This window comes from Kwoniella pini, chromosome 11, assembly GCF_000512605.2.
Source record: "Kwoniella pini CBS 10737 chromosome 11, complete sequence".
In the NCBI taxonomy this organism is placed as follows: Eukaryota; Fungi; Basidiomycota; class Tremellomycetes; order Tremellales; family Cryptococcaceae; genus Kwoniella; species Kwoniella pini.
Genome location: NC_091726.1, coordinates 550,893 through 577,625, shown reverse-complemented (window position 1 = coordinate 577,625; position 26,733 = coordinate 550,893). Strand labels below are relative to the sequence as shown.

At 39.9% G+C, this 26,733-nt stretch overlaps 8 protein-coding genes across 8 annotated transcripts; 5 read left to right on the top strand and 3 right to left on the bottom strand.

The window, feature by feature from the left end:
• Positions 1–189: 189 nt before the first annotated feature.
• On the top strand, positions 190–6,623 carry I206_107553 (uncharacterized protein; the record flags this gene model as incomplete). Its single annotated transcript, XM_070203543.1, has 35 exons — positions 190–346; positions 413–450; positions 507–687; positions 762–1,003; positions 1,070–1,098; positions 1,174–1,252; positions 1,306–1,416; positions 1,479–1,506; positions 1,567–1,812; positions 1,873–2,019; positions 2,089–2,111; positions 2,173–2,443; positions 2,532–2,651; positions 2,729–2,879; positions 2,950–3,247; positions 3,306–3,681; positions 3,741–3,769; positions 3,834–3,947; positions 4,009–4,039; positions 4,129–4,180; positions 4,255–4,345; positions 4,414–4,509; positions 4,580–4,663; positions 4,723–4,740; positions 4,810–4,822; positions 4,887–4,951; positions 5,004–5,094; positions 5,155–5,201; positions 5,285–5,656; positions 5,726–5,784; positions 5,848–6,014; positions 6,092–6,219; positions 6,286–6,366; positions 6,437–6,502; positions 6,576–6,623. The coding sequence occupies 35 exons, from the start codon at positions 190–192 to the stop codon at positions 6,621–6,623; spliced, it is 4,149 nt and encodes a 1,382-aa protein (XP_070059644.1).
• Positions 6,624–8,264: 1,641 nt separating this feature from the next.
• Positions 8,265–8,927, top strand: I206_107552 (uncharacterized protein; the record flags this gene model as incomplete). The annotated part of the gene is made up of 1 exon (XM_019157594.1): positions 8,265–8,927. The coding sequence occupies one exon, from the start codon at positions 8,265–8,267 to the stop codon at positions 8,925–8,927; it is 663 nt and encodes a 220-aa protein (XP_019009234.1).
• A 2,709-nt stretch (positions 8,928–11,636) lies between these two features.
• I206_107551 (uncharacterized protein) lies at positions 11,637–12,673 on the bottom strand (the record flags this gene model as incomplete). Its single annotated transcript, XM_019157592.1, has 4 exons — positions 11,637–11,784; positions 11,852–11,908; positions 12,040–12,311; positions 12,437–12,673. 4 exons carry the CDS (start codon positions 12,671–12,673, stop codon positions 11,637–11,639), a joined length of 714 nt encoding a protein of 237 aa, XP_019009232.1.
• Positions 12,674–13,023: 350 nt separating this feature from the next.
• Positions 13,024–14,975, top strand: I206_107550 (uncharacterized protein; the record flags this gene model as incomplete). The annotated part of the gene is made up of 9 exons (XM_019157591.1): positions 13,024–13,200; positions 13,264–13,322; positions 13,382–13,540; positions 13,601–13,992; positions 14,049–14,075; positions 14,136–14,312; positions 14,381–14,482; positions 14,546–14,652; positions 14,727–14,975. 9 exons carry the CDS (start codon positions 13,024–13,026, stop codon positions 14,973–14,975), a joined length of 1,449 nt encoding a protein of 482 aa, XP_019009231.1.
• An 881-nt stretch (positions 14,976–15,856) lies between these two features.
• Positions 15,857–18,325, top strand: I206_107549 (uncharacterized protein; the record flags this gene model as incomplete). Its single annotated transcript, XM_019157590.1, has 4 exons — positions 15,857–16,318; positions 16,455–16,659; positions 16,746–16,863; positions 16,951–18,325. The coding sequence occupies 4 exons, from the start codon at positions 15,857–15,859 to the stop codon at positions 18,323–18,325; spliced, it is 2,160 nt and encodes a 719-aa protein (XP_019009230.1).
• Positions 18,326–18,533: 208 nt separating this feature from the next.
• Positions 18,534–19,772, bottom strand: I206_107548 (uncharacterized protein; the record flags this gene model as incomplete). The annotated part of the gene is made up of 6 exons (XM_019157589.2): positions 18,534–18,588; positions 18,668–19,128; positions 19,221–19,333; positions 19,411–19,528; positions 19,631–19,664; positions 19,729–19,772. 6 exons carry the CDS (start codon positions 19,770–19,772, stop codon positions 18,534–18,536), a joined length of 825 nt encoding a protein of 274 aa, XP_019009229.2.
• Positions 19,773–20,234: 462 nt separating this feature from the next.
• Positions 20,235–22,982, top strand: I206_107547 (uncharacterized protein; the record flags this gene model as incomplete). The annotated part of the gene is made up of 11 exons (XM_019157588.1): positions 20,235–20,411; positions 20,464–20,544; positions 20,602–20,713; positions 20,771–20,910; positions 20,978–21,055; positions 21,114–21,218; positions 21,317–21,497; positions 21,568–21,870; positions 21,953–22,636; positions 22,702–22,853; positions 22,929–22,982. 11 exons carry the CDS (start codon positions 20,235–20,237, stop codon positions 22,980–22,982), a joined length of 2,067 nt encoding a protein of 688 aa, XP_019009228.1.
• Positions 22,983–23,044: 62 nt separating this feature from the next.
• Positions 23,045–26,005, bottom strand: I206_107546 (uncharacterized protein; the record flags this gene model as incomplete). The annotated part of the gene is made up of 6 exons (XM_019157587.1): positions 23,045–23,157; positions 23,265–23,499; positions 23,586–23,799; positions 23,871–24,824; positions 24,890–24,946; positions 25,026–26,005. The coding sequence occupies 6 exons, from the start codon at positions 26,003–26,005 to the stop codon at positions 23,045–23,047; spliced, it is 2,553 nt and encodes an 850-aa protein (XP_019009227.1).
• Positions 26,006–26,733: the final 728 nt, after the last annotated feature.

Genomic DNA, 26,733 nt, shown 5'->3' with positions numbered 1-26,733 from the left:
AATTGACAAAGGGGTGAGAATCGCAACTGACTCGACACTCCTACTAAATCCTGATTCACCGTCAATTTCAGAGGAATTGACTGGGAGCCTTCCTGGTGAAGTTTTAGCTTACATTGTAAATCTCACTACTTCATACATCAACGACATACTACAAAAAGCCTTGCTGAATTATAAATTACCTACACCAATATGCCTATCCCTTTTTATGGACCTTCGCCCGCTCCCGAAGCCGTTTTTAAAGATGAATTCTTGCCCTATGAACAATCAAGCTTCTTATCAAAGTTCTTACTGAATTGGGCAGGACCATCTATCCGTGTAGCGTGGTCAAGAGCAATGGAAGCTGATGGTGAGACTGCAGAATTATCCTTCAATTTGATACGAAACTTACTACGAGGATTGTTTTCTTTTGTAGATCTCTACGAATTGACTCCAGATCTTCAGGCTCAATTAGTGAGCGGTCTGAAATCACTTGGAAAAGATGATGGCTGACTCTTTCACATTGATAGTTGGGCAATCAGCTTCAAGATGCCTACTATCGCCATCACAAGCCAGCTGCCGAATATAGACAGGTATTAACGCAAGATACTCGAGAAGGGACATATCCCATTGAATATAGCTTCTTCAACGCAATCTATATGGTGGTACGCAAGTCTTGGTGGTTTGCCATTGCTTGGAAGCTTCTGGGATGTGAGAATCCTATTTTTTCCCATATGTTTTGGACTTAATACCCAAATTGATGGATTTTCAACTTTCCTCTCAAGTGTCATTTCGTTCTATAGTTCCTCTTCTCATGAAAGATTTACTCAATCAGATCTCGAGAGCTTATCGATGGAGTACGGCTTTGACTACAGGAAACAGTACTGACGACTTGATTCCTCCAAAACCTGTATGGTATATGCTGAGCATAGGTATCTTGATGTGGATCATGCTTTTCATGGCATCTTCAACACTGTACTATAGTAATTGGCGATCGAGATTAACTGGAAGACTCTTCAATGCTGCGGTAAGCTTTCATTCTATCTGCGCAATTAACCTTGACCAACAGACAGCTAAAATAGAAAGGAGATAGATAGGAAGCATGATTTCAAGGAAGGCTATGTAAGTTGTTACTGCATTAGTCGAACCATTCTTTCTGCCTGACCTGTTGCGTACTTATGTATTCATGGGCTGCAGGCGATTATCTAGCGAATCACGCAGTAGGATGACTGATGGTCGAATTACTACCATGCTTTCTATAGATGCTTCTTCTATTGTGAGTATAATCCGCTGAAACCCTGCTACTGTTGACAGAAATGACTTTCACAGGCAGCTGGGATTGATCGGTCAAATGAGATATTCTGTATCCCGGCACAAATCATATGGTCAATCGCTTTCTTGTATTTTCAATTAGGTTATTCCGCTCTAGTTGGCGTAGTTGTACGTACCAATGTTATTGTCGCTCCTTGTACTGCTCGACCCGTTGCTGAGGAGAAATATAGGTTATACTTCTCACTATACCACTCAAAGGTGCGTTTCTCATTATACAGTATCCTATGGCTCAGATGGAATGATGATGTCTACAAGCAGTGATCATGTTCAAATACATGAGTAAGCTTCGTAAAGCTCAGAATGAAGTGATGGACAAACGAGTCAAATTAGTTTCCGAGGCTTTGGGCAACATGCGTGCAGTAAAATTATACGCTTATGAAGATTGGTTTGGCGAAAAGATCCGTCACCTACGACAAATTGAATTGAAGAGATTTTTAGCTAACAGCTTTGCTAAATCTATTTTGTCGGCAATCATGAATTTATTACCAACCCTCGCGGCCATTAGTCAGTCTATATTCCAATCGTAGCCTTTTTACAGTATTAACTCTTTGCTGAACGATTTAGTGACATTTATCGTTCATGCCTTGATTGGCAATGAACTCGATCCAGCGATAATTTTCTCAAGTTTACAATGTTATAATGCTCTTAAAGCTCCGATTGCTGACATACCTGATGTCATATCAGCCCTGAGTCAAGCTATGGCTGGTATAGGTAAGCTCGCTACTTATCGAATTAATCTTGAAAATGAGAGCCTTGAGTAGTGACATACCTCTCGCACAGCTCGAATCGATGAATTTCTCCAAGTGGGTACGCCTTGATTTGTTGGCACCAAGTCACACTAATTTATGGCCGGACTATCTATAGGCAGAAGAAGTCGACCAAAAATTTCCAATTGACCCTAGATCCAAAAATGCCATTGATATCCAAGGCGATTTCTCACTGGCCAGTCAAACTAATGCTATTTCAAACGGAAATGATGCCCATAGTTCAACAATTCGCTCATTTCAGACTTGTTTACCCCTGTCCCGACGATTGAAATCAGGGTATGAACCGCTATCATCTCAACAAAGGGACATATCCCAAGAGCAAAGTAACTCTTTCTCAATAAAGAATGTAGATCTGCAAATTCCGCGAGGTGAGCGTTTATTTCCCTAACCATATAGTGAGGCTGTGCCGCAATATCGTTGATCCCCCCCAAAATGACCCATTTGCGCAACTTGTAGGTTCTTTGGTATGTATCGTAGGAAGGATAGGCTGTGGGAAAACAACACTACTGTCAGCGATACTTAGCGAAGTGAAGCAGGTACACGGCCATGTATCACTGGGAGGGGAAGTAGGCTACGGTAGGTCCATCTATGGCTATGTAAGGTGAAACGCGGGACCTACACAATTGATACGCCTTATACACTTCCTGATCCAGCGCCACAGTCCCCTTGGGTCCGATCAGCATCTATACTGGACAATATAGCTTTCTCAACAGTCCTCAACGAGGGGGATACGTCTAAATTGGAGATGACAATCGATGCTTGTGGTCTTCGGAATGATATCCAAAGTCTACCTTCCGGCATCTTGTACGTCCCCTTTACATTATTCAATTTTATGCTTTTAACAGCCCTAATTTGCTTTCGATCGGTCGTGCAGTACTCAAGTCGGAGAACGGGGGGTCACACTCTCGGGTGGTCAGCGCCAGAGACTGTCCTTGGCGGGCGTCACTTACTCTGAAAACGAAATCGTACTCCTGGACGATTCTTTCTCTGCCGTGGACCCTCATGTGGCGAGTCATATCGTTCAAAATTGCATCCTCGACGGTCCACTGAGTGGTCGAACCCGTGTGATTGTCACTCACCATCACGAGTTACTGATGAAGGCAGATGTTATCGTTCTCATGGGCACAGATGAGTACGGAGATGGCCAAATCGTCGGACGAGGTACATACGAAGTACGCCACTACACGGTCACTATCATGCCATCATTAGAGGCTGATCACCTGAATGTAGGATCTATTGGCACGTGAGGAGTCTTTCAGATCGCTTCTCAATGCACACCAGGGCTTAATGAACACGAAGGAAGATAGCCGGATAACCAAACCGTACGAAGCCAAGGACGTAGATATGACAGGGTCAAAGGATCAAGTAAAGTCTGCAATAGGTGAAAAACTTATACTTCCGGAGGATAGATCCGAAGGTCAAGTCGCGTATAAAGTTTATCAGAAATACATCTCAGCCATAAAATCGAAGTTCTTGGGATTCGTCGTGATCGTCTCGCTGGTTCTTGCTCAAGTTGCCAGTATCCTTAATACCCTGTTCCTAGGATACTGGTCCGGCAATCGATTTTCAGGTATGACACAAAATACCTACATCGGCATATATGGTGGTGAGCGGGATGGTACATGTTGTAAGGAATTGCGAGCTGATATGGTTACCTTCTTCAAGGATTTGGATTAGCTCTGGCTTTCTTTACAGTGAATACCAGAACAGATCTATCATGCTATCGAGGAAGCGTCTAAGAAGCTGACATTCTTATAGTGGAGTGCTATTTTCAGCATGACTTTGACGGGCATAAGAGCCTCGTTCTACATGTTTAATTCAGCTTGGGACGGGGTGATCCGATCTCCGATCTCATGGCATGACAGAACACCGGTACGTCTGACCTCATAATCACTGCGAATCTGCTCATGCTCACACTTGTTCCGAACACAAGAGCGGCAGAGTGATTAGTCGTTTATCAAAAGGTATACTCACCCTCTTCTATCACATTCGATCTGAACCAATTGAGGTGTAGTTGGTGGTCCCTTGCTGACCAATGTGTTATTCACGTTAGATATTGAGGATTTAGATGACAAGATCGCTGGCCATTGGTATAATGTGTTCAGGTAATTATCTGCAGACAGGAGTGCATTACAAAGGCTCAAATGCTGATTATCGTGATCGACTTTTGGCCTGATAGCTCTATCTTAACGATTCTCGGTTCGATTGTTTTCGTACTCTACATATATCCTTGGGGGAGCCTGATTTTCGTTCCGATTATTTGGTATGACGTGAGTATCACCTATACCTACCGATCCCCAAAGATCTTTTGCCAACTCGCATGATTGTTCTCGGTCAGTATATATCTGCCGTATTCTATCTGAGGATATCTAGGGAGATCAATAGACTAGTATCTGTTTTGAGAAGCGATATCTTCATTAATCTGGGAGAACAAGTAAGCGTTTGCTTGAAAACCTTACATCCCATCTTCATTCACTGACCAATCTGATTGATTTTTGACTCAGTTATCCGGTCTACCTATAATTAGGGCAGTGAAACGCCAAGAGTATTTCCAGCGAAAATCCGAAAATTCAATCGATCTCCACACGGTGAGCAATCCTTCTTCTAACACGCCCGGATGACTATTAATCTTACGCTGCTCCATCAGTCGGCCACGATGATCAGTGTAAGTTCACATGGCACAGTGTGCTATATCGACTATGATCGACGCTGATCATGGATGAATGGCTTGAAGGGATTCACTCAAGGTTTGTAAGTGACATCCTTGATTCGAAAATCGTCGCCCAAAATCTACAACCGCTGATGAAGCAGCTGTATCATGGCGGCTTAGTTGGTTAGCGCACAGAATCAGTTTTATGGCTCAACTATCAGTTTTGGTAAGCTCCCACGACGGAACCTGGTCTACTGATGGCTCATTACGAATCCCAGACCGTCACAATTTGTGGTATTGTGTTCAGAAAGACAATCGGTCCGGCAGAATTTGGGGTTGTTTTGAGTTATGTGATGATTTCTACCTCTAGTGAGATATTGTCCCAGATTATTGCATCCTTAGAGTGATAGGCTGAAACATGACAAATAGTCTCGAATCGATTGGTCGGATATTTCGTGGAAGCAGTAGTTTCGATGGTGAGTACGGTAAAGTCGGTGAAACAAGCCTTTATAATGACTCACTTGAATCTTTACTGATAATTGGAGCACTCATGTAACAGAATACTGTCGAAAGAGTACAGCATTACATGGAATTACCTCGTGAAGCTCCAACAGAACTCTCTACTGATCCTCCATCTGAAGTCTGGCCAACCAAAGGTGGAATTGTGTTCAAGGATGTATCAATGAGATATAGACCGGATTTACCGCTCGCTTTGGAAAACATCAATTTCGCTATAAAGCCAGGAGAGAGATTTGGGATCATCGGTAGGACAGGCTCGGGTAAAAGCAGTTTGACCCAGGTCTTATTTAGACTCGTTGAGATCTCCGATGATCTTTCTCCTTATAGAGACGAGGTCGACGAGAATGTCATCAGAAATCGCGGAGTTGTTGAAATCGATGGTTTAGACATCAGTAAATTAGGCCTCAGAACAGTGAGTTACCATCTTGTTGTTTGGTGGCCATGTCAATTTACGCAGCTATCAACACTGATCTGTTTGAAGTTGAGGGATAGCATGTCGATTATTCCGCAAGATCCATTCCTCTTCAGCGGGACAATACGGTCAGCACATTTGTCTGGATGAAGTGGCTGTGATTTCACTAATCTTTGGTATACACACATTAGGGAGAATATCGATCCTTCAGGATCATTTACGGACGATGAATTGAACGAAAATATTCAGTTAATATCAGGGAATTCTAGAACCTCTGATAGTTTAAGAGAAAAATTGAAGCTTGATTATATCGTTATAGAAAAGGGGTCGAATCTTAGTTCCGGTGAAAGACAGTTAGGTAAGTTACATAATTGTCAATATCATCAAGGTCGCGTATTGAGAAGAGAATCTATTGATATAATCGTTCCATTTTAGTCGCTCTGATCCGAGCAATGATTAAAAAATCAAAAATCCTCATTCTGGACGAAGCCACTTCATCGGTTGATCCTCAAACTGATACCGTCATCCAGGAGATTATCCAGGATCATTTCAAAGATATTACTGTTAGTTTCATTTTTAGCATTGAACCTATATGACGGTCTACTAAACTTGACACCACCTATGTATAGTTGATTTCGATCGCCCACAGGATTCAGACTGTGATCAATCACGATAAAATCCTGGTGATGGACCAGGGGAAACTGGTAGAGGTGAGTAGTATGAACGGGACCAGCCATCTATCACTACGAGCCAGCGCAGAGGAATAATTTTCTATGATAGCTGGGTCCGCCAAAAGAGTTGTATGATACGCCCTATTCTATCTTCAGAAAGGTGTGCGAGCAATCGGTGAGTTAAGCTTTTAGAGCACCTAGCACGTCAGCCGAAAATCATAACTTGACTGCTGGCTTTTGCGAGTCAGTTTACTCCAGATCATGCCGAGACTATCAAATCAGGACAAAAGTTGTAAATCGATAGAAGATGTCACTGACTAAGACAACACTGTCGATAGACATAGGCCGTACATAGCTGGATTCGTTTACACATAGCATTCCCAGCTGATGTAAAGTTGCAAGCCATATCTTGAGGATTCTCATTGCTCTACCCACCAGAATCCCTTGGTGCGGTAGAGACTCTTCCAAGGCTGCTCACTTTACACTTATACGTGATGTCGTTTCGCCTACTCGACCGAAAGGATGCTCATGAACCATATTCAGTACTGCAATACGTCACAATCCTTGAGCCTTCCATTCAAGTCAGAACCATCTTGTATTCTCTCGTGTTTTCCATTTCGACATGATGCGGGGTGCTAGATGGAAGACATTCCTTCTGCACCATTTATAAGCCTACCTCTTCAATCCGTTCAATTCTAACTTGGTGTTTACTGAAAGCTCAACCTAAGGTTTTTACATCCAAAGTTCTTCATCTAATAACAGATGAACCCTCTTTGCGGTCCTACCTGGCTCTCGACAGAACTCCTAGACTACAAAGAAAAGTGACATTTGTCTCACAGTCCAGCCTGTCTATCAACAACGCTCGACGACATAACGTTGTGGCAGCAAATCCAGGTAATACTGAAAGCTTGAACATCTTCTTTCCAAAATGGAAGAAGATAATGCCCATGACAGTACCCAAAATCCTCAACTTGAAGACTATACGAAGGGATCTCGACTCTCAAACGAGTCGTCTTCAGGACTTCAGAATACTGATACGAATAGTGCTGCGGAGAATGTTGTTACCTGGACCAAGGGAAGAACCCTATTTCAAAGCGAGTTGCAAAAGGCTTACAGCGAACGTGCTACCGGTTCTAGGAATGAACTCCTTGCTAAGAGATCTCGACTTTCAATCCTTGAATGGAGGAATAACAAAGAGGACAGGATCTATCACAGTTTTCGATACCAAGAGTGGGACGGGCATGGCTCCGAAGTCACCGATCTCACATGTGAAATCAAAAATTTGCAACACTTCAAGACTGATACACACGAGTGGGATTTCCGCGCTATCGCAGAAGAGGTTGTAAGGCTCGTGAACGAACCAAAAGACGAAGATCTCCATGAGCTCCTCATCTAATTCAACCACATTTGCCAAATAAAGCTTAGTATAGTTGGTCGACTGCAGAAAGGTTCGAGCGAGGGCTTCAGGCAGGATGGGAAATTGAGCGGCCGGATAAGTATCTTGTGGTCATATCTTCCTAGATTCTGACTGGAAACCCTATAGCGCCGTTAGGCTCTAGTCACTTAAACGTTCTCTTATTTATCTCAAAAAGTATTGATATAGCAAGTATTGACGTATACTCCTCGTTACTTATAAGTTGAAAGGAGAGATACATGATGTCACTTCTCCAATGAAAGGAGAGATCCGTTGACCATTTTTTCGAAGGCTTCATACTTGCACTCTTTCTGACTCCTAGATTTTCCATCATTAGTATCAACGGCAAGAAATCGCATTCTTGGCTGTACAACCGTATCTCGTTGATCTCCTCACTTATATATCCTTGCTTATTAACGGCTTTACCAAGCGAATCTAAAGCTTTCACCTTTAAACAACTTTGCATAAACCCTTTGCTTAAACTCAATCTATCTGTGTCAAGCATAAACTACAGCTCACAAAAATGTCTGAAAGCGCAAACGAATCAGAGATCGCCTCTTCTCTCACAGCAAAGTCAGCTAGTGATTCTCGTAAGTTATCCGGCGACCGTGCACCCCTCGATGGTGAAGCGACAGAGAAAAAAAGAACAGCTTTGTCATACCACAACTCCCAGCCACAACTCAACACATTTATCGATGAGGCTCAGAGACACAGCGATGGACAAACGCATGAAGGACATCCTATCAAGGCCCTGCGGGAGTCTTCATTAGAACAAGGGTTAATCACTGAGGCTACCACTAAAGCTGACCAAAGACGAGATGCAAGAATATCTCAACACTCAAACGAGTGTGTACCGCAAGCTTTCACAACGACGACACTGTTGAAAAAACGAATGTCAAAAGTTTTTACCGTATACGGTCGCGGTTCAGGCCATACAGAATCTCAACTTATCGTAGATGAGCTCCGAGGTGACAGGGATGGTAGGATTATCCATACATTTTCTTACGCGGAGTACAGGGATGGGTCAGAAAACCATGTGGGGTGGTACAGTTGGCCAATCAACAATTTGAAAGATTTCAAAAGTGATAATGATCCAGAAGAGTGGGATCTCCGCGCTATCGCAGGAGAGGTTGTAACACACGCAAACGAACCAGCAGTGGACGACAAAGATGCCCGGATCTGGTGATAGACCTGTACAGTGTCCTTCGGATATGAGTGGTATTATCGACCCATAGAACAGTATCGATTGGAAGGTTTAGGCAGAATGGAGGACGTAACGGCCGATACCCCCTATTGTTGTTTATAATCCTACGGGGAGGCGTGATGAAGATGCATAGGCGAGTGAACCTGTGTTATCAGTCCAAGGTTAGGATTACACGTTGATAGTACTCCCATGTGTATCTATTTCCAAAATTCGCATCCCGTGACTGTCTTTCGCTGTCTTTTTGCTACTCGGTCGTACTTGGTGTGGCGGGCAATCTGCGTGGTGCTTCACTCTGCGGTAGCAATTCTAGGATCGCTAAGGGACACCCATCCCTTCTTGTAGCCTTCCAATCACCTAAGGTCTTATTCAATGGAAGCGTAGTTGAACACATACAGCTTATCAAACCCCTCCCGTCACGAATGGTTTACAACTTTGAAAGGTAGTGAATAATGCTGCATGACGCAAGAATGGCAGAATCAACGGGTTCTTGGCGTAATGGAGCTGAAAGGAGGTATTTAAGTACCACTGGTATTTGAAAGGATGAACATAGATACTGGAATTGTATAGTTCATTTGAAGAGGGAATCGCCTTTTTCTATATGGTCTGTCATACCCAATCCAATCCTTCAGGTCTATTCATCAAATTTAATCACAAGTATATACAGCGTTTCATCGTTGAGCCGTAGAAAGAAAAAATGCCTCAAGCCCAACAAACACTTCCCCGTGACTATCCCAGATCTATCGATACTAGAGCTGAAAGTCTCCATCATCCCCAACCTATCGACAGAATTGAAGAGGAAAACATAATCCGAGCTGAGTAAGACTTGAGCGATGAAGAGGACGCAGATTATGGCACACAGTATGATCTTCAGCTTGGCACTGCCGACTATGAAGAGATAAGGAGGCAGAACCGCGATACCTCCATTGAAAACTATGAGGATTCAGATATGTATGATCGAATTGGAGTTGGATTTGAATTTGATGACGATGTCAGGAGCAGAAAGAGATTCCGGGCTCCGGTATTTGATAGATTCACTCTTCCCGCAAGTTCTCAACGCATGTCTTTCGATGCCTCTGGCGATGATAGTTCCGACAACGACCACATCACGCCCGTTGTCAATCGTGCATCCAATGAAAACAATGTGAAGAACAAGTTGTATGTACGTTTCGGGGGGACATTCAACTACCACACGTTAGAGAATATTCTTATACCTATAAGTGGGATGACTCCGAGAGAAATCCCGAGAATGATTGGACACAGATGCCGCTTAGAACCTAAATTCAACTTCGAAGGTCAAATTGGCCTTTCGAAAGACTTAAAGCTGAAAGAATCCGAGAACTTACCACCGGATACGGAGTCATTTGTGGTAGTAGATGGATCTTCCAGAACCAATGGGGAACAAAGGTCTGGCGCAGATTGCTGAAGGTGTTCAGCTGTCAAGCATTCACTATATCTTGTGGAATTGTAATCGGTATCTTCCAGGTAATTACTGTGTCATTCAATATGGACGATAGTACTGGAGGAGGTATCATAATATAAGGCATGGCCAGGTCTGCTCGTATTCTAGGAAATGCTGTGGCTATGCCTTCTCACCAACCCGCTGCAGTAGTCATCAATTTACTGCCACTGTCACATTGAAATGAACCTTGAAATTTTAACTACCCTCCTTTGGGTCGATACAAAGTCACACCATCAATCAGTTCCTGTAGAGATAAATCAGCCTCGTGTTTACAATGCCGTTCAAACGGATCAGTCTCGTTGTCAAGGGCGATAGAGCGGTTCGGTCGGATCATATTCACCTGTCGTCAGCTCAAGCTGTAAGGTTTTCCTTCTTCCTCGCTTGGACCATACTCATTCTTGCCCCGGATCCTCCACCTGTATCATATACTGCTTCTCATCAAGATGGCAATCTAGTCGCAATATATATATATAAATAAAAAGGCTTGTTGCTATGGGTGCGGTTTGAACGCACGAAGCCCTGAGGGCATTGGCGATAGAATATATTTTTCTCTAATTGTTACATAGAAAGTTCATCCTAAAGCCAACCACTTTGACCACTTGTGTACCATAACTGATGAGAAAAATGTCACTGCTCGAATCATCATCTTCATTCTTTCAGGATCTAGATGGTGAGAGAATAACGGAATTGCTGAAATTACGCACTGACTACATTTCGTTTTTCTACTGTTTGTTGCTTATCTTCTGCTATCACTGGTCATTACAGTACAGTATAATCTTTACTTCCGCTTTTCTTTGTTTTTACGGTTTCTCGCAGCAGACGATTATCCCGACCATCTATTACCTACTGTTCTTCGCGGAAATGGAGGATCATCCATGTTTCGTAGGCGCTGATATCCTCTGCTCTTTACCCGATCCCAACACACCTTACATGAGACATTCCACTGGATACATCACTTCGGTCGGATTAGCTTATTCAGTTTCACAGACATGGATTTCCATTCTCAAAGATATCTCATCAAAGAGTCAGGTTCGTTCGCATAAAAGCCAATTCAGTGAATCCTGCTTATATATCGCTGTCTCCCGCAGTCACTACTCGGCAGCAGGAGATCCAAAAAGATACATACACGTCTAGGACAAGGAAACACATGTTCCTCTACATAGCCTTTTGAGCTACAAGCTATTCACTTCCATTCCGTTCCTCTGCTCTGCACTTGGATGCGTCGTCAAACCCTAGTATTTGATGGCAGCAGGACTTTCGAGCTTTTTGACTTCCTCGATTATTTCCTCCAAGCTTGATTTAAGATCTGCGAGATCTTCTGCTGATGCGCCTTTTGGAGTTGAGCCGTCTTTTGGTGCGGCTCTCTTTACTGGTGTTGTACTGTATCAACAGGTCAGACAAATTCTGTTCCATGCCCAAGATAATCGATAAGACAGTCGCAGCTTACCTGATAAGTACGCATGAAGTAGCTCGTTTTGTTCCAGCTGCTTGACCTAGTTCTTCCCTGTAAGATGTGTCGCATCAGCTCGAATCCCGTGATTATATTGACTGAAGACGAGGAGATTTCTGTCATACACCATTTGAACAGTGCGACAATTTGAGTCTTGATGTTCATAGAAGCGGATGAGTACTCACTTGCTCAATACCCAAACATACTCTACACCGTTGGCTTCCTCGGCGATCAAGGGTAAATGCGAAATGACATCAACGGGTGTAATATTTGATGCTAATAATAACAATCCCTTCTCGCCCTTTCTTATAGCCTTTACAACTTCTTTGACACCCCTCTTCAATTGTCGAGCTTTGGATGCTTTCTTGGTGGTTTTGAATAACTTCTTAGTGAGTTTCTTGTTTGCTAATGGGGATGCTATTGGAGAGATGGCGTCAAGAGGTACTGAGAACTCGGCCTACACGGTCGTTGATAATCAGCATTCCACAAAACTGCAGATGGCAATATTATCTTATGAGGTTGACGAGATAGTTTCAGTTGAAGAGTAGGGTTTGAGTCAATCGCACAAAGAAGGGAGCTCACCTTCTTGTCATCTTCTTCTTCTGCACCTTCACCAGCAGCCAAGCTCTTTCTTTTCTCCTTCTTCTCTTTCTTTTGCTTCTTTAAGGCTTTCTCCCCATCCACTTCCATAGCAACAGCTTCAGCACTGGCTGTCCCTTCAGCAGGTGGGATAGCTTCTGGTTGAACAGGGAGATCAGCGGCTTCGGACTTTCTCTTTTTGTCTTTCTTCTCCTTTTTGGGGGTTGATTCGGGTGCCATCTTAGTCTCTTTGTAATGTGGTAAGGTGGTGATGAGTTACGGATTTACTTGCTTGTATTTCTATCTCGGTATGTCTAAACCTCGATATATGCTTGTGGTCACTTGAATTGGTTTAAAAAAGTAGAATTGAAAGAAATTCAAGATTTTGGAGAAATACGGAACCAATTCAGCGCCACGTGACAAGTGAAGAAGAATACGTAATCAATAGCTTATCGGTTTATGCCTCCACTAAGGTTCCCCTCGGCGAAGGAGTCTGCGAGATGTGAGTAGCTTCCCACTACTTTATAATCCTTATCTTGATTGACAACATCCTCAAGTTCAACTCAAGAGCCTTCAGTAAGATAAAAAAAATGGTAGACATCAATATCCAAACTACAATCTCCCCTTATACTCAGCAACCGGTCTGCACCAGACCTCTATTGTCGGAGTCAGAGCTAGACAATGTCATTGCTGAAAGTGTCAAAGCGCATAAGAGTTGGAAGAAGGTGCCTCTGGAAGAAAGAATCGAGATAGCGAAAAAATGGCTTGTAAGCTGGATTTTCACCGTGCGTCGTGAAAGAAGCTTATACTGAGACGATCCTTATCCGCAGACCGAATTTGAGAATATCAGCGATGTAGCTGCAGAGGATCTTTCTGTGCAAATGGGAAGGTAAGCTCGATGGTGAAATACTTACCACAGACCAAAGCTGACTGGTACATTCTGACTAGACCAATCTCACAATGCAAAGGAGAAATCAATGGTACTTTATGGAGAGCCAGACATATGATCGAGATTGCGACGGAAGCTCTCGCCCCAATCGGTGTTACTAAACCTGAAGTTGAAGGATTGGAGAAATGGATTTTAAAGCAGCCTTTAGGTGTCATAGCGTAAGTCGTCAATGAAAATCCTCAAATTGCTACGGGTGATGACTAATCGAATGAGTGCAGTGTGCTATCGCCTTGGAATTACCCTCACATGTGCTTAGTCAATGCAATAGTAGCAGCGATCTTATCGGGAAACGCTGTGATCATCAAGCCTGCACCACAAACCCCTTCGCCTGCCGAAAGATGGGTATCAACTTGGCAATCTGCAGGATTACCCAACAATGTCCTTCAAGTAGTCCACTTAACTCAAGAAAGAACGCTATCGCAATTATGTCAAGATCAAAGAATCGATTTCATCTCTTTTACTGGTAGTGTTCCTGGTGGAAGGGCTGTTCAACAAGCTGCAAGTCAAGGAAAAAGCTTCAAAGGCATTTGTCTGGAATTGGGAGGAAATGATCCAGCTTATGTGAGGGAGGATGTGGATATCAAGTGGACTGCTGAGCAGGTTGTTGATGGTGAGCTCACTTGAGTGGATCTTCCGCTGGTAGAAGCTGATTCAATGTGCTTCCAGGTGTCATGTTTAATTCTGGTCAATCCTGTGAGTGAGAAACATACTTCGAACCTTGTTTGACTGCTTACAACAAGTCGCACCATGCAGGCTGCTCTATCGAGAGGATTTACGTGCAATCGTCCATATACGACGAATTCGTCAAGGCCTTCGTTGAAGTAGCCAAGAATTACAAGCTCGGTGACCCATCTGACCCCAAAGTCACTCTTGGTCCTGTTGTCAGTGTTGCTAGCGCAGCTAGAATAAGGAAACAAGTGAAAGATGCTAGTGAGTGCTTCCATACTGGCTAAAACTAAGTGCCATTTGCAAAGCTGATATTGCTGCGCGTTTTGTAGTCGAGGCTGGAGCTACGGTCGTATTGGATGAATCCCATTTCCCAGAAGCTAAGGAAGGTACATCTCTTGTCGGACCCACTGTCTTGACAAATGTCAATCATTGTGAGTGATCTACTGCCATAGGTGGAACTAGATCGCGATTCAGGAGGCTGATCCACCACGTAGCGATGGAACTCATGAACGAAGAAACCTTCGGACCTGTCGTAGGCATAATGAAAGTTGAGAATGATGAGGAGGCATTACAATTGATGAACGATTCTATCTACGGTCTGGTAAGCATTTTCTTCATACAGCTTCATCATGTACTTGGCCCTTTAAGCTGCCCGCTGATCTCGTTCTACTTCAGACTGCATCAATTTGGACAAACCCTAACGATCCTCAGTCTCTTGCTGCTGCGCATCACTTGACCACAGAATTGGAATGCGGAACGGTCTACATGAACAAGTGTGATGCACTTGACCCATCTTTGCCTTGGCATGGGTGGAAGAACTCTGGTCAAGGTGTTTCTTTGTCTCATTTAGTATATGATGCAGTCACTCACAAGAAGAGTATAATGAAAAGGGTGGAAGTTGCGGGAGTCTATGAAAAGAAGTAGGGGAGCGGAAATGAACTAATGACACATAGAGAACATGCATAGTGTACAGTACGAGAACCGTCAAGTCGATCTGAAGCGATATTTTTACTGATCGCCTCAAGAATCCAGAATTGACTTCGGCATGAACACAACTATGAAGGATCAAGCCATATTTCTAGGATTAGCGCAGAAAGCGCACAGGATTACAGATGACGAGTGAAGATGATTCCAGAAGAGATGACAAGGTATGGCGTGATGCGAGACTACCTCAAAAGTCTTGTGGTTGCGCAAAGGAATGGCGGGAAGAAAGGAGTGGAATTTCGGCGCGATCACCGTTTTCCGTACTGATCATTGTAACCTAAACGAATCGTACGAAAACACCTGGATATAAACATCTGATGTCGAAAGAAGTACATCTACGGTCATGCGATCAATATGCGCAATTGTAATACTGTTGTGGTATTTATAGCAGCTTAAGTGTAGCTCGAATTGCAGCTCACCCAGATTTGATGTTCAAGTGAAGATGGGTTGACGGTAAGATGGCCTCCTTTATGAATATATTGAGCATTCATCCCTTCCTTTCATAGTCATTCCCCCATTCTGTGATAAATCCGGATGCGCTAATCGAGGTGTATCGATGTCATACGATTATTCGATTTTGCAAAACTCTGAATAGGACCGAAATAAACATAACAAAGACAAGCCGACATTGGCTTATGAAGCTTAAGACTCACTGGTCTGGTCTGAATATAGAATTCGATTTACTGAACGCTGATTTCTCTCAGATCAAGAAGGACAGATTCCATTTAGATCCATATTAGTTTTTCCGTGGACGCCAGGAATAGGATTGGGTTCTATTAGATAAAATATTGAAGGAAATATCAAAGATTGTATTCACGGATATGGCACCTACTACACCATCATCATTACCTCGTCTTAATACTCAACCAGTTCCACCAACACCTTTAACATCTCAAATTACTTCAGCTCCGGCAAGTAATACGAATTTTCAAAATTTACCAAGTGTAAATTCTCCTATTGAATTGAATGAAAATTCGGATCCGTTTATATACGATAATGAAGATAATTTTGAAGAAGATGAAATATCTTCTAAAATAAATATACAATATATTGATGAAAATAAAAATTCATTAGAATCACCTAGTGCTACACCACGTTCTGTTTTACTTTCTCCTTTAAAAACTTCTCCAACTAATAGACCACTTTCACCTGATTTACCTAATCGTGACGCACTTTATTTATTTAGTAATTTTAGTAGTTATATGAGATCACCTAATGAAAATTTAAAAGGTTTACAAGGAGATGATTTTAAAGATTCAATTAGATTATTGGAACATGCTAGAGTGAGTTTTAAAATATTTTTTCAGATTCAGAATTGTTAAATCATTTCCGAAAAGGAAATTATGCAATATGGATCAGGTTTATAAAAAAGGATCGAGTGTCTTGAAAACTGATTTCAATTGGTGTGAATTTATTTAGTGGCTAACATCTCAACCTCATTCAAATGTTAGTATTTTACATATAAAATATAGATTTCAAGGTGAAAATGCTACTTTTAGATCACCATATTCAACTGGTGATTATCAATTACCAATAAATAATAAAGATTCGAATGGTAGAATTAGAAATCCTGTACCTCAACCTTTTTCAGTATTACATGATCCAGTTGTAAAAATAGATTATAGTGAGTTCTATGTCTATTGACTCGAATATTATTGTTCGTGTTTAGTCAACGACTTGATACAAATTGATTATGATGATTTGCTTTAGTGGAAAATGGTGTATTTGATCCATTACCTGCTCAAGCAGTATTCAGTCATATTGCAAAAGTATGTCAACCCCCTCCTAGAGTTATAGTAATTTCCTATGTTTACTCAAAGGTAATTGAGTGAGTACATTGTAATGATAGAATTCCCGAAAAATATCCATTCACGATTTGATCTCAAAGCTAATAAAGCTCAATCTTGTTTCATAGGAACCACCTTTCTTCTCTTGCAACTTGGGCTATAACTTCCTCACCACCTTCTTACATATTTTCACCTCTTGAAACTCGATTGAGAGAAACACAGCCTTTACACATTGCGCTTGGACATTCAATTCCAATGTCAATGTACGCTTGGCCTAATGAACTTTATTCTCCATATCATTTCCGAACACCTTTATATCAATCAACAAATCATAATTTCGCCAATGAATCTGAATCCGATAAGGAATTACAAACATTTTCTCCTTCCAAAACAAATGTATCGAAAGAACAGGCGATTATGACTAGTTCAAAAAGTATAAAAGGTTTATCATCCCCTTCAACAAATTTAGAAAGAAGAAGACAATCTAAGATTTCACAATCAAATGAAGAAAATACGAAATCTACAATTTTACTTACAAGACGAATAAGTGGTAATCAGTCTCCAAATGATATAATTGATCGTTATTATGCAAGACGTACAAGTAATCTTCAAATTAAAAATCAAAATAAAGAACAAAATAACAATTTAAATTCAATAAAATGTAGATCATATCCTGATGATCCAATTGCAAGTTTAACTATAATTTCATCTCCATCTAAATCTTCATATCATTTTAAATTAAATAAATCAAATTCAAATGAAAGTTTAAATCATTCAAGAACTATTGAACCTATTGATAGAATTCCATTATGGCATTTAACACCTGGAGTTGGTATTTTATATGGAAGTATATCAAATTCAATTGGTATTAAATTAAGTGATTTTAGTGCTATAAATTTCATCAATAAACAAAATGAATTAAATTTTAACTCAACTTTAAATTCAAATGAAAATGAATTTAAAGAAAAATTAAATGAAAATGAAAAAGAAAATATGAATTTTGAAATTTATAATAGGAAAAATGAGAATAATTTGATAAATTCAAATGGTTTAATTGAAACTTCTATAAATATTTCTAGACCATCAAGTACGAATCCTATACCTGTTCCAATAGGGAAAAATTCTATAAATACTCAATCTCAACTTAATAGCTTAGATAATCAAATTACAAATAAAATGAAACTTTTAACCCCGCCAGATTTCCAAAATACTTTGATTTCTAATAGTGGGAATATTAATACGACCCAAAGTTGGCCTGCACCAATTAGTAGAGTACCTGGATGGAGAAAAGGACGAAAAGAATTAATGGAGGATACATTAGAAGAATTAGGTCTTGTTTCGAATCAGCTTGAATATCCAGATGAAGGTCAAAACGAGATTGAAAATTTAGAAGAAATATCGAAAGGAGTTGAAAATTTAGCACTTTCTAAATCTGATGAGATGTCTCGTGACCACGACACAAGATCCTCTCAGGATTTAATCGATTTCCTCCTGGATTTCTAAAGGAGAGATAATGAGAAATATCATAATACTGCTTTGCATTGCCCATGTAACGAATTTGGATAAGATATCTTAATAGACAGAGTTCAAAAGGATACAGGGTATCTGCTGTATGGATATGATCGGAAAATGCCAACTACGATGATTCGTACATGAAAGCTGTGCCAGAAAAATCTCGGTGAATCGCGATATGCGAACACTGCGTTTAGTGCTATAGATTTGTTTGCCCTTGTTCTCGTTCCAAATTCTCGAGCCTAGATATTTGCCTAACAAATTGATATTGATATCAGTACCATGGTGTTCGTGCATCGCAATGAAGTGTCAGATTTGAGCGAATCGACTCACGCGTTCCTTCTAGCAGTCCTCCACCTTGACAACTTAGCATCCTCATTAACCTTGAAACCAAATATCCTAGGTTCGTATCTTTCCGCTTTGTTAGCTACACTGGAAGTGCTTATTGAACCTAATGAGTTTTGTCCTCCACCACTATTATTTTCCGATTTTTGTTGATTCGCTAAACTCCTATTGACATCGGCTACACTTGATGATCCAACTGGTTGCCCTTTTCCAGGTATCATTTGAGGATAAACCATAAATAACATATGAGGGAAAGTTGTACCGAAATAAGCACCATCAATTGAACCATGTCGATTTGATTTAGGTGAATATATATCTTCACATCTTGGACAATATAATTTTACTGCTTTTTGATAAGGTATATCGGATAAACCGACAGGAAGAAGTGGTTGTTGATAGCAATATACTCGAGGACAACGTCCGAAATCTGCTTTGCGGTATTTTTCAAGCTGAAAGGAAAACGTCAGCACGGTGTACAGATGTAAAACACTAAAATGCAAGAGAAATATGTTTTCATCTCCAAGGAATTGCTTAAACTCACCATCTTTGACAGACCGCGGGAAGTAACAATATATCTAGCATGAATCAATCCATACAGAAATCTGGCTGAAGTTTCCACTGCTTCGCGCACATCATCATCTAGTGAGTCTTCGTCTATAAGCAGAACAAAAGTATGAGCATAAGCCATGGCGCATAAAAGGTATCACCAAGAGCCGACCATCAGCACATACCTAGGTTGTCCGTAATCAAATTCAACGCCCTGGAATATTCCTGCACAACCTCTCCGTTCAATCCAGTCAAATTAAACCTATCTAGTATGTAGTCTTCATCAACTTCAGCAAAGTATTCCTATAATATCAACGGAAACGTCAGCTACTATCGTTATCCGTCGCTATCAGTTCTATAAGAAATGATGGGGCAAAGCAAAGGAAAAAGAAGGATACTACTAACATTTCCCTTTGTCGATAAAAACCATGATATCCAGCTAATTCACATGACCTGTTAGCTTGCCCAGTCACTCAAAGAGCAAATGACATCGTCAACCTCACGAATTGGAATAATCACTCTCTGAGCCTGTAGATAAATCATCCATGGCGAAAAGGTGAAATGAGTGTGCAAATTTGCTCGAATTCAGTTGATTCTTGACTTGACTTGTAGTATTATTGAATGATCGTCGCGATATATGGTTGATCCACAGCTACTTGTAGGCCGTATTTCTCACTTGCTTCCGTGCCACAACGGTCTCTTATAATGTCTGAAGCTCTACTGGGAATTGAAGGGAGAATAACAGAAGATGTGAGAGTTGCTGAATGAGTGTATCCTAGTAACAATAGAATGCAATACCACGTGCACATGGTAATAGCGTGAAAAAGAGTGAATGAGCCCCGCAATTCTAAATGACACAATCAACCTCAATAATCTACTCTCATAAACATCGTAGCTTGTCAGGTCTCTTTACTTTCCTCTTTAGGATCCTCAAGACTGACAAATAATCCCCTCTTCGCGTCCACGAGTAGGAAGTCAATCATAACTTCAAAAATCGCTGCAACACGTCATGCCAAGCACAGCAAAATCTGCTCCAGGTCCTTCACGGTTCAATCAACCTCCACCCGCACCGTCCACTTCAGGCGATAGCGAATCGACCGTCCCCCCGCCGACAACAGAGAAAGGATTAGATGTGAATATCTTGAAAGAGCTTGCCAAGTCAGCTCTGGTAGAAAGCCTCAATGAGGTAAGCAAGCTGTTTCTCATTTCTGTCAACATAGCTGACGACGGAGGAACAGATACAAGGAGCCAAGACCCTCATACTCGAGCCAGCCTTAGCTGGACCTTTGGGACTTGTCACGGAGGTCGCACTTTTGAAGGTCAGCTGTCCAAGAATTGAGTCCCACTCAACACGAGCTGACATCGTATTTTAACAGCATCAAGCTGTAGATAAGATGTTTTGGCTTGAAGCCGGACCATTGAACGTAAACACTCGTAATGTGGTTTGGCTTTGTCGTCCCAAGATTGACTTCATGCATACCATAGCCGGTAAGCTACTTGTGACTCCATTGGTCTGGTTGAAGTGGCTTACAAAGCACCTAATAGAGCAAATAAAAGCTCAACAGTCGAATCCCTCGCCTGCCGGACCGTTGATGTACACTATCTTATTGGTCCCTCGTGCAACGGAGCTGTGCAGGAAAGTATTGGAAGATTATGGTGTAGCTGGGGATGTGAACATCTCAGAAGTGAGATCCGTTGTGGATTCCGAAGTTGAGGTCGATATAAGCTGATAATTGCTATTGTGATTTCTAGTTCAAACTGGAATTAATACCTATGGAAGATGATTTGTTATCGTTAGAAATGGACGATGTTGCTCGGGATATCTTCCTAGTAAGCTGCTTCGACATCTCCATCCCAGCAGAGACAAAGACAGCTGACATGAAGGCAGAATGGAGATGACACTCCCATATACTATTCATCTCTTGCCTTGATGACTTTCCAAAGAGCTTTTGGATTGTTTCCACGCATACTGGGCAAAGGCGATGGTGCGAAGGTGAGCTGGCCTTCAATGCGATGTACCGTGAAGCCTGGTACACCGCGTTCTACTGGATTCATATCTTTTCTGTCAGCTGACGATGAAGGGACAATCAGAAATTGGCCGATCTACTACTTCGCCATCACAGTACAGATCCTTCGCAATACGGTGAATTGGAATCTTCATCCCAGGTAGACGGATTGATTATACTCGATCGATCCGTGGATTGGATAACGCCAATGTGTACCCAGTTGACTTACGAAGGGATGTTGGACGAATTTGTGGGGATTAAGAACTGTACGTTGAGGGTTATCGTCTTCATCGGCACTCGCCCGATCGAACAATATCAATCTGACATTTTTTTTAGCTCACATAGAAGTTGACTCTGCCCTTTTGGACTCAAATCCTCCCCCAGCACCTTCACCCTCAGCGTTGCCTTCCACCCCAATAACGAAGAAACGTAAACATCATTTGACTTCTCAGAAGGACAAGCTTTATGGTGAATTGCGAGATCAAAACTTCGCTGTGGTAGGATCTAAATTATCGAAAGTGGCCAGAAGATTAGAAGGCGATTATGGTGGTGTGAAAAATTTGAAAAGCGTCAGTCAGATGAAAGAGTTCGTAGGGAAATTAGGGGGTCTCCAAAGTGAACAGCAAAGTCTAAGAATACGTAGGTTGACTATTTTGGAGTTATTCTTAACCGCATTATCCTGCTTTGATTGATTTATTGACACCTGCAACGTTCTCTTTAGATACCGGTTTGACAGAAATGCTAATGCCAATAACGAGACTTGAAACCTTCAATCGTACACTTGAAGCTCAACAAAATCTCGTAGCGGGATACGACCCTTCATCTCAATTATTAACTATTGAAGATCTTATGAACCAAGAATTAGATTGGCAAACTGTACTGAGAACTATAATTTTATTATCAATAACTAATAACGGTATAAAACAAAAACCTTTAGATACTTTCAAGAGGGAATTCCTTCAAATATATGGCTACGAACACTTATCTCTACTTATCAATCTTGAGAATTTACACTTGTTACCTAAATCATCATCCAACTCTCTAAGCATAAGTACGAATTATTCAACCTTAAAAAAGAATTTGAGATTGATAGTAGATGATATAAATGATTTGAATCCAAATGATATTTCATATGTTTATTCAGGTTATGCCCCAATCTCAATACGTTTGATACAATATTTAACTATGAAAAATCAAATTTTATCTACAACTCAAGATTCCTATGGAAATGGAAATGGAAATGGAAATGGAAATGGCAATGGAAATGGAGACGGAATGATAAATAAAGAAAAACCTAAAGCACATCCATTAGGAGGTTGGAAAGGTTTTGAAGATACACTTAATTTAATTGGTGGTTCGAATGTAGATTTACGTCAATTTGGAGAAAGAAGAGAAAATAATATAGGTAAATTAATTAATTCTCTTTTTTTTTTAAAAAAAAAAAAAACTGATTGAATTTGGAATATAAAGTTTTCCATGATGAAAATAAAATAACTACAACTGTAATTTTTTTCCTAGGTGGATGTACTTTTACTGAAATTTCAGCTTTAAGATGGATGTCAAATCAATATAAAGGAAGAAAATTTTTGATTGCTACTACAGGAATTATAAATGGTAATAATGTAAGTTTAATCGATGAATACGATTTTGAGTTTGAGTTTGATGGCTGAATCAAATTTTTTTCACTTTCATAATAGTTATTAGAAAGTTTTGGTGATAAATCTCCTGTACAATTGAAACAAGGTATATAGTTTTTATTGATACTACAATGTATTTTTGATGATTAATCAATCTCAAATATTCTTTATTATACTTATAATCCTCCTTGTGGCAAAACACTTTCCATACCTATCTCATTGGTAGTACCATATATATCTTGATCTCTCCATTTCGTTAAAATTCCATTAAAATCCAATCTTAATAATACTAAGTTGGAAAATATAAAAAAAAAGAAATTAATTGACATTATTCAAAATACACCACTTGGATAGGATAGGAAAAAAATCTAATCAAGAAATGGATAATAGACTTACAATGTTCAATATGTCTTTCTGATCCTGTATTAATTGAATTTAAACTTAATCCATCTTTACTAAATCCTTTTAAAATTTGACGACTATTTATAATTTTACTAATTTGATTAAATTTTGAAGTTTTTGAAAAACTTTTACTTGTTTCAATTGATGATTTATCAATTTCAGAAAGAATTGGTGGATTTTGAGAATCAATAAGAATTGAATAAAATTCTAAAATTTGATCATGTAATATCTGAAATTTTTAAGTTAAACATTGAATATAATCAAACAAGTTAGTTCCAAACTTGATACTAAACGTGAATAATAAAATTTACTTACCTCGTCAATTTCTTTCATATTATTTGTTTTATCTTTTATCAATTCTTCATTTTCATCTTCTGATGAATTAAATAGTAATTTACCATTCCACCTTTCAATTAATCCTGTAAATCGTTTACATGTATTTAGAATATCACGAATCAAAGAAGCTATTGATGGATCAGAAAGTAAAAGAGCTTCTAATAAGAAAGATAAATGTTGAGAATGGATTGAGCTAAAGTACCGAAAGAGTATGATTAGTATTTGTGTCCCGATTTGATAACCTAAGTAATGTTGTCAACCCACCGTAATGTTAAGAAATCTAAATAATTCTTATCTTGTTTGATTGGTGTAGGAGGTATTTTATTACTTCTAATAGTAGTCTTTTCCTCAAAATTATGACTTTCTGATAATGGTGAATGTAATATACCTTCTCGACCCGTCATAGAGGTTGTAGCCGTGTTTGTACTCGTACGATCTATACCTTTTGTCATTATCGACGATTGTTTATCTAAAGTAGTAGTCGATCCTCTCAAACTATTCTTACTAATTGATCCACCCAGTCCTGTGGCGCTTCTTGTATCCAAATTATCAATATTGATGTGCTTCAGTAAATGTGTATGCTGAATATCAATTATATCCATAAAATGACTTAATAGCTCCGAAATGAACCAATTCATTATTCTCATTATTCCCCAATATAACTTATCTAATTTCTCACTCTCTTCGCTTCTCCGCGTATTCAATGGATTAGATCGGTCATTTCGAAATTGCCTTTGAGAAGAAGTAATTGATATCCAAGAATTAGATAAATGAAATTGAGTATCTCTCAATGCGAAAAGATAAGAATGTATATCCGAATAAATTGACATTGATTTTGGCGATAAGAATAGATCTAATGGCCATGATATTGAGGTAGTCAAATTGATAGGTGTACCTAACAAAGCATTCGAGAATAATTTATGTGTATGACTATATTCTTCTTGATTTTTATCTTCTTCGGTTCGCCCAGCCTTTTGAGAAGGTATAGCTCTGAGGGGACCATTCTGCATATTGAATTTCAGATTATCTAAGAAATTGTCATTCTCTGCTGAAGTGCCTACACTTGCTCGTAGAATTGCCAGATTCAGATCTTGTTCACGTATTACGGACGATGATGAATTAGGATTTGACAAGACGAGCTTATCAAGTCGGAGTTTATGGATTTCGCGAAGGAGAGAGAGAGAGAAATCCGATTTCCGAGTGAAAAAGTAGTTGGAACTATTGTACGCATTAGTCATCCAACTTTAGATACACCGACTATGAAGTGAAAAGGAAAGACATACAGAAATTCAATGGTTTCAATTACTTGAGGTCCAGTTAATATATGTTTCCATAGCCATCTGAGCATTGCTTTGTCAGCTTCAGATAATCCCCAATGGACATCCTTGTATAAAAGGTTATGACATTTTGTTCACTCACTCTCCTACTTCTCCCCTTGCTCTGAATATAACATCGCTAAACCCATTCAGCTCATCTAGACCCTTAACACTGACAATCTCCTCTCTAATTTGATCTATCAAAAATTTCGGTAGGCTTTTATTATGTCTCTTCAGAGTAGCTGAAACTCTGCCTATATATAAAATACTCTCTTGCGTTCTCTTGTCGATCGAGGAGGGTATAAATCTTTTATCTAATTGATATATTCTGTATTTCGGTGATGATACATCTGCACCTATATCCAATCCTAAGGATTGAGCAAGTATCGACTTTGAAGTATCCTCTGGAGAAGTCGTAATTCCGTATAACACAAAAGATATTAAATGAATTAAAAATAAATCAATAAGTGATTTATATATCTTAGTGTAAATTTCATATAATTGAGAATTTCCAGTATTTCTCTTTTCCTCAATTAAATCTATTAATTTTCCAGGATCCATCGAATTATTTGATTCAGATATTTGATTTATTAAATCTAACAATGATTCTAAAGGAATTTTCCATATTTCAAAAGTTGCTATTAATGAACTTAAAGGAACGTATCCTTGATTATCTTGAACTAATACAGGATTTAATGATAATATTTTACTTTCTATTTCAATTATAAGAATTTCATATTGATTTAATATTTTAATAATAGATCCTGCCAAATTAGTTATATATTGATTTGGTCCATTCTGAATTGATGAGATTTCTTTATTTTTACCTTTTCTTGAATAAGATAAACTTTCTAATAAAATAGCATCTTTACCTTCTTTTTGTATTCGATTAGACCAGAATTTTATCTTCCTATATTTGAATGCTAAATCTGCTAAGCTGTTTAAAGAGGTGATTTCTCCTGGATGAAGGTATTCTGTCAAATGAGGAGAACAGACTAGAGTTGTTGGACGAGAAGTCGATGGGTGAGGAACAAATAGTGATGAGTCGTGGCCTGACAGCAAAAGAAGTACTTCAGAAAGCATATCTAACCTAATGGAAGGGAAGCTCGTTCTTTCCGTATTTCCCGCAAGGTAACAACGGGATGAACATGGTTAACATTACTTTGCAACTGATTGAATAACTGAAAGTCAACGAGCGAGGTTCGGGTGGACGCGTCTTAGGTAAATCACGTGATTTGTCGGACCCATTCTGGAAATGATACTTTGGTGTAGACAAAGTATCGCTTCCTGTCATACTGTTAGACTCGTATAACAACTTTTGCGCGCTCGCAGTTGAGACGTGTAGGAGGCCAGATGCATGAACAGCCGATAAATAAAGAAGCTCAAGCCGGTAAGGTCTATTGAAATGGTGTACAAGAGATTTCATGTATCGGAATGTTAAGGGTTATCTTGCTGTCGTGCCTGATCAGTAAAAGAAGCAATCGAAGAAATGTTTAGTCAAATTAAGCGTTTCAACCTGAATGACAACATGGTTAAATAATAATGATTTCGGTCTCCTTTTCCATTAGCCCGGCAAAGTCGGTCGGCGAGATGATGTGGTCACCGTACGTCTCTTTTATACATGAATGAAATCCTCTTTACATTCTCAAAAAGACAGAATATCACAGAAGCATAGTAAATACGACTCTCCGAGACTTCGGGTCTCCCTATTTCCTACCGTTAATCTCATGAAAAAGGCATTCGTGGTTCTCTTCCGCCTATCTTATTTTTCTGTCGACAATACAGCTTGATTCACGACTTGGACTGATATT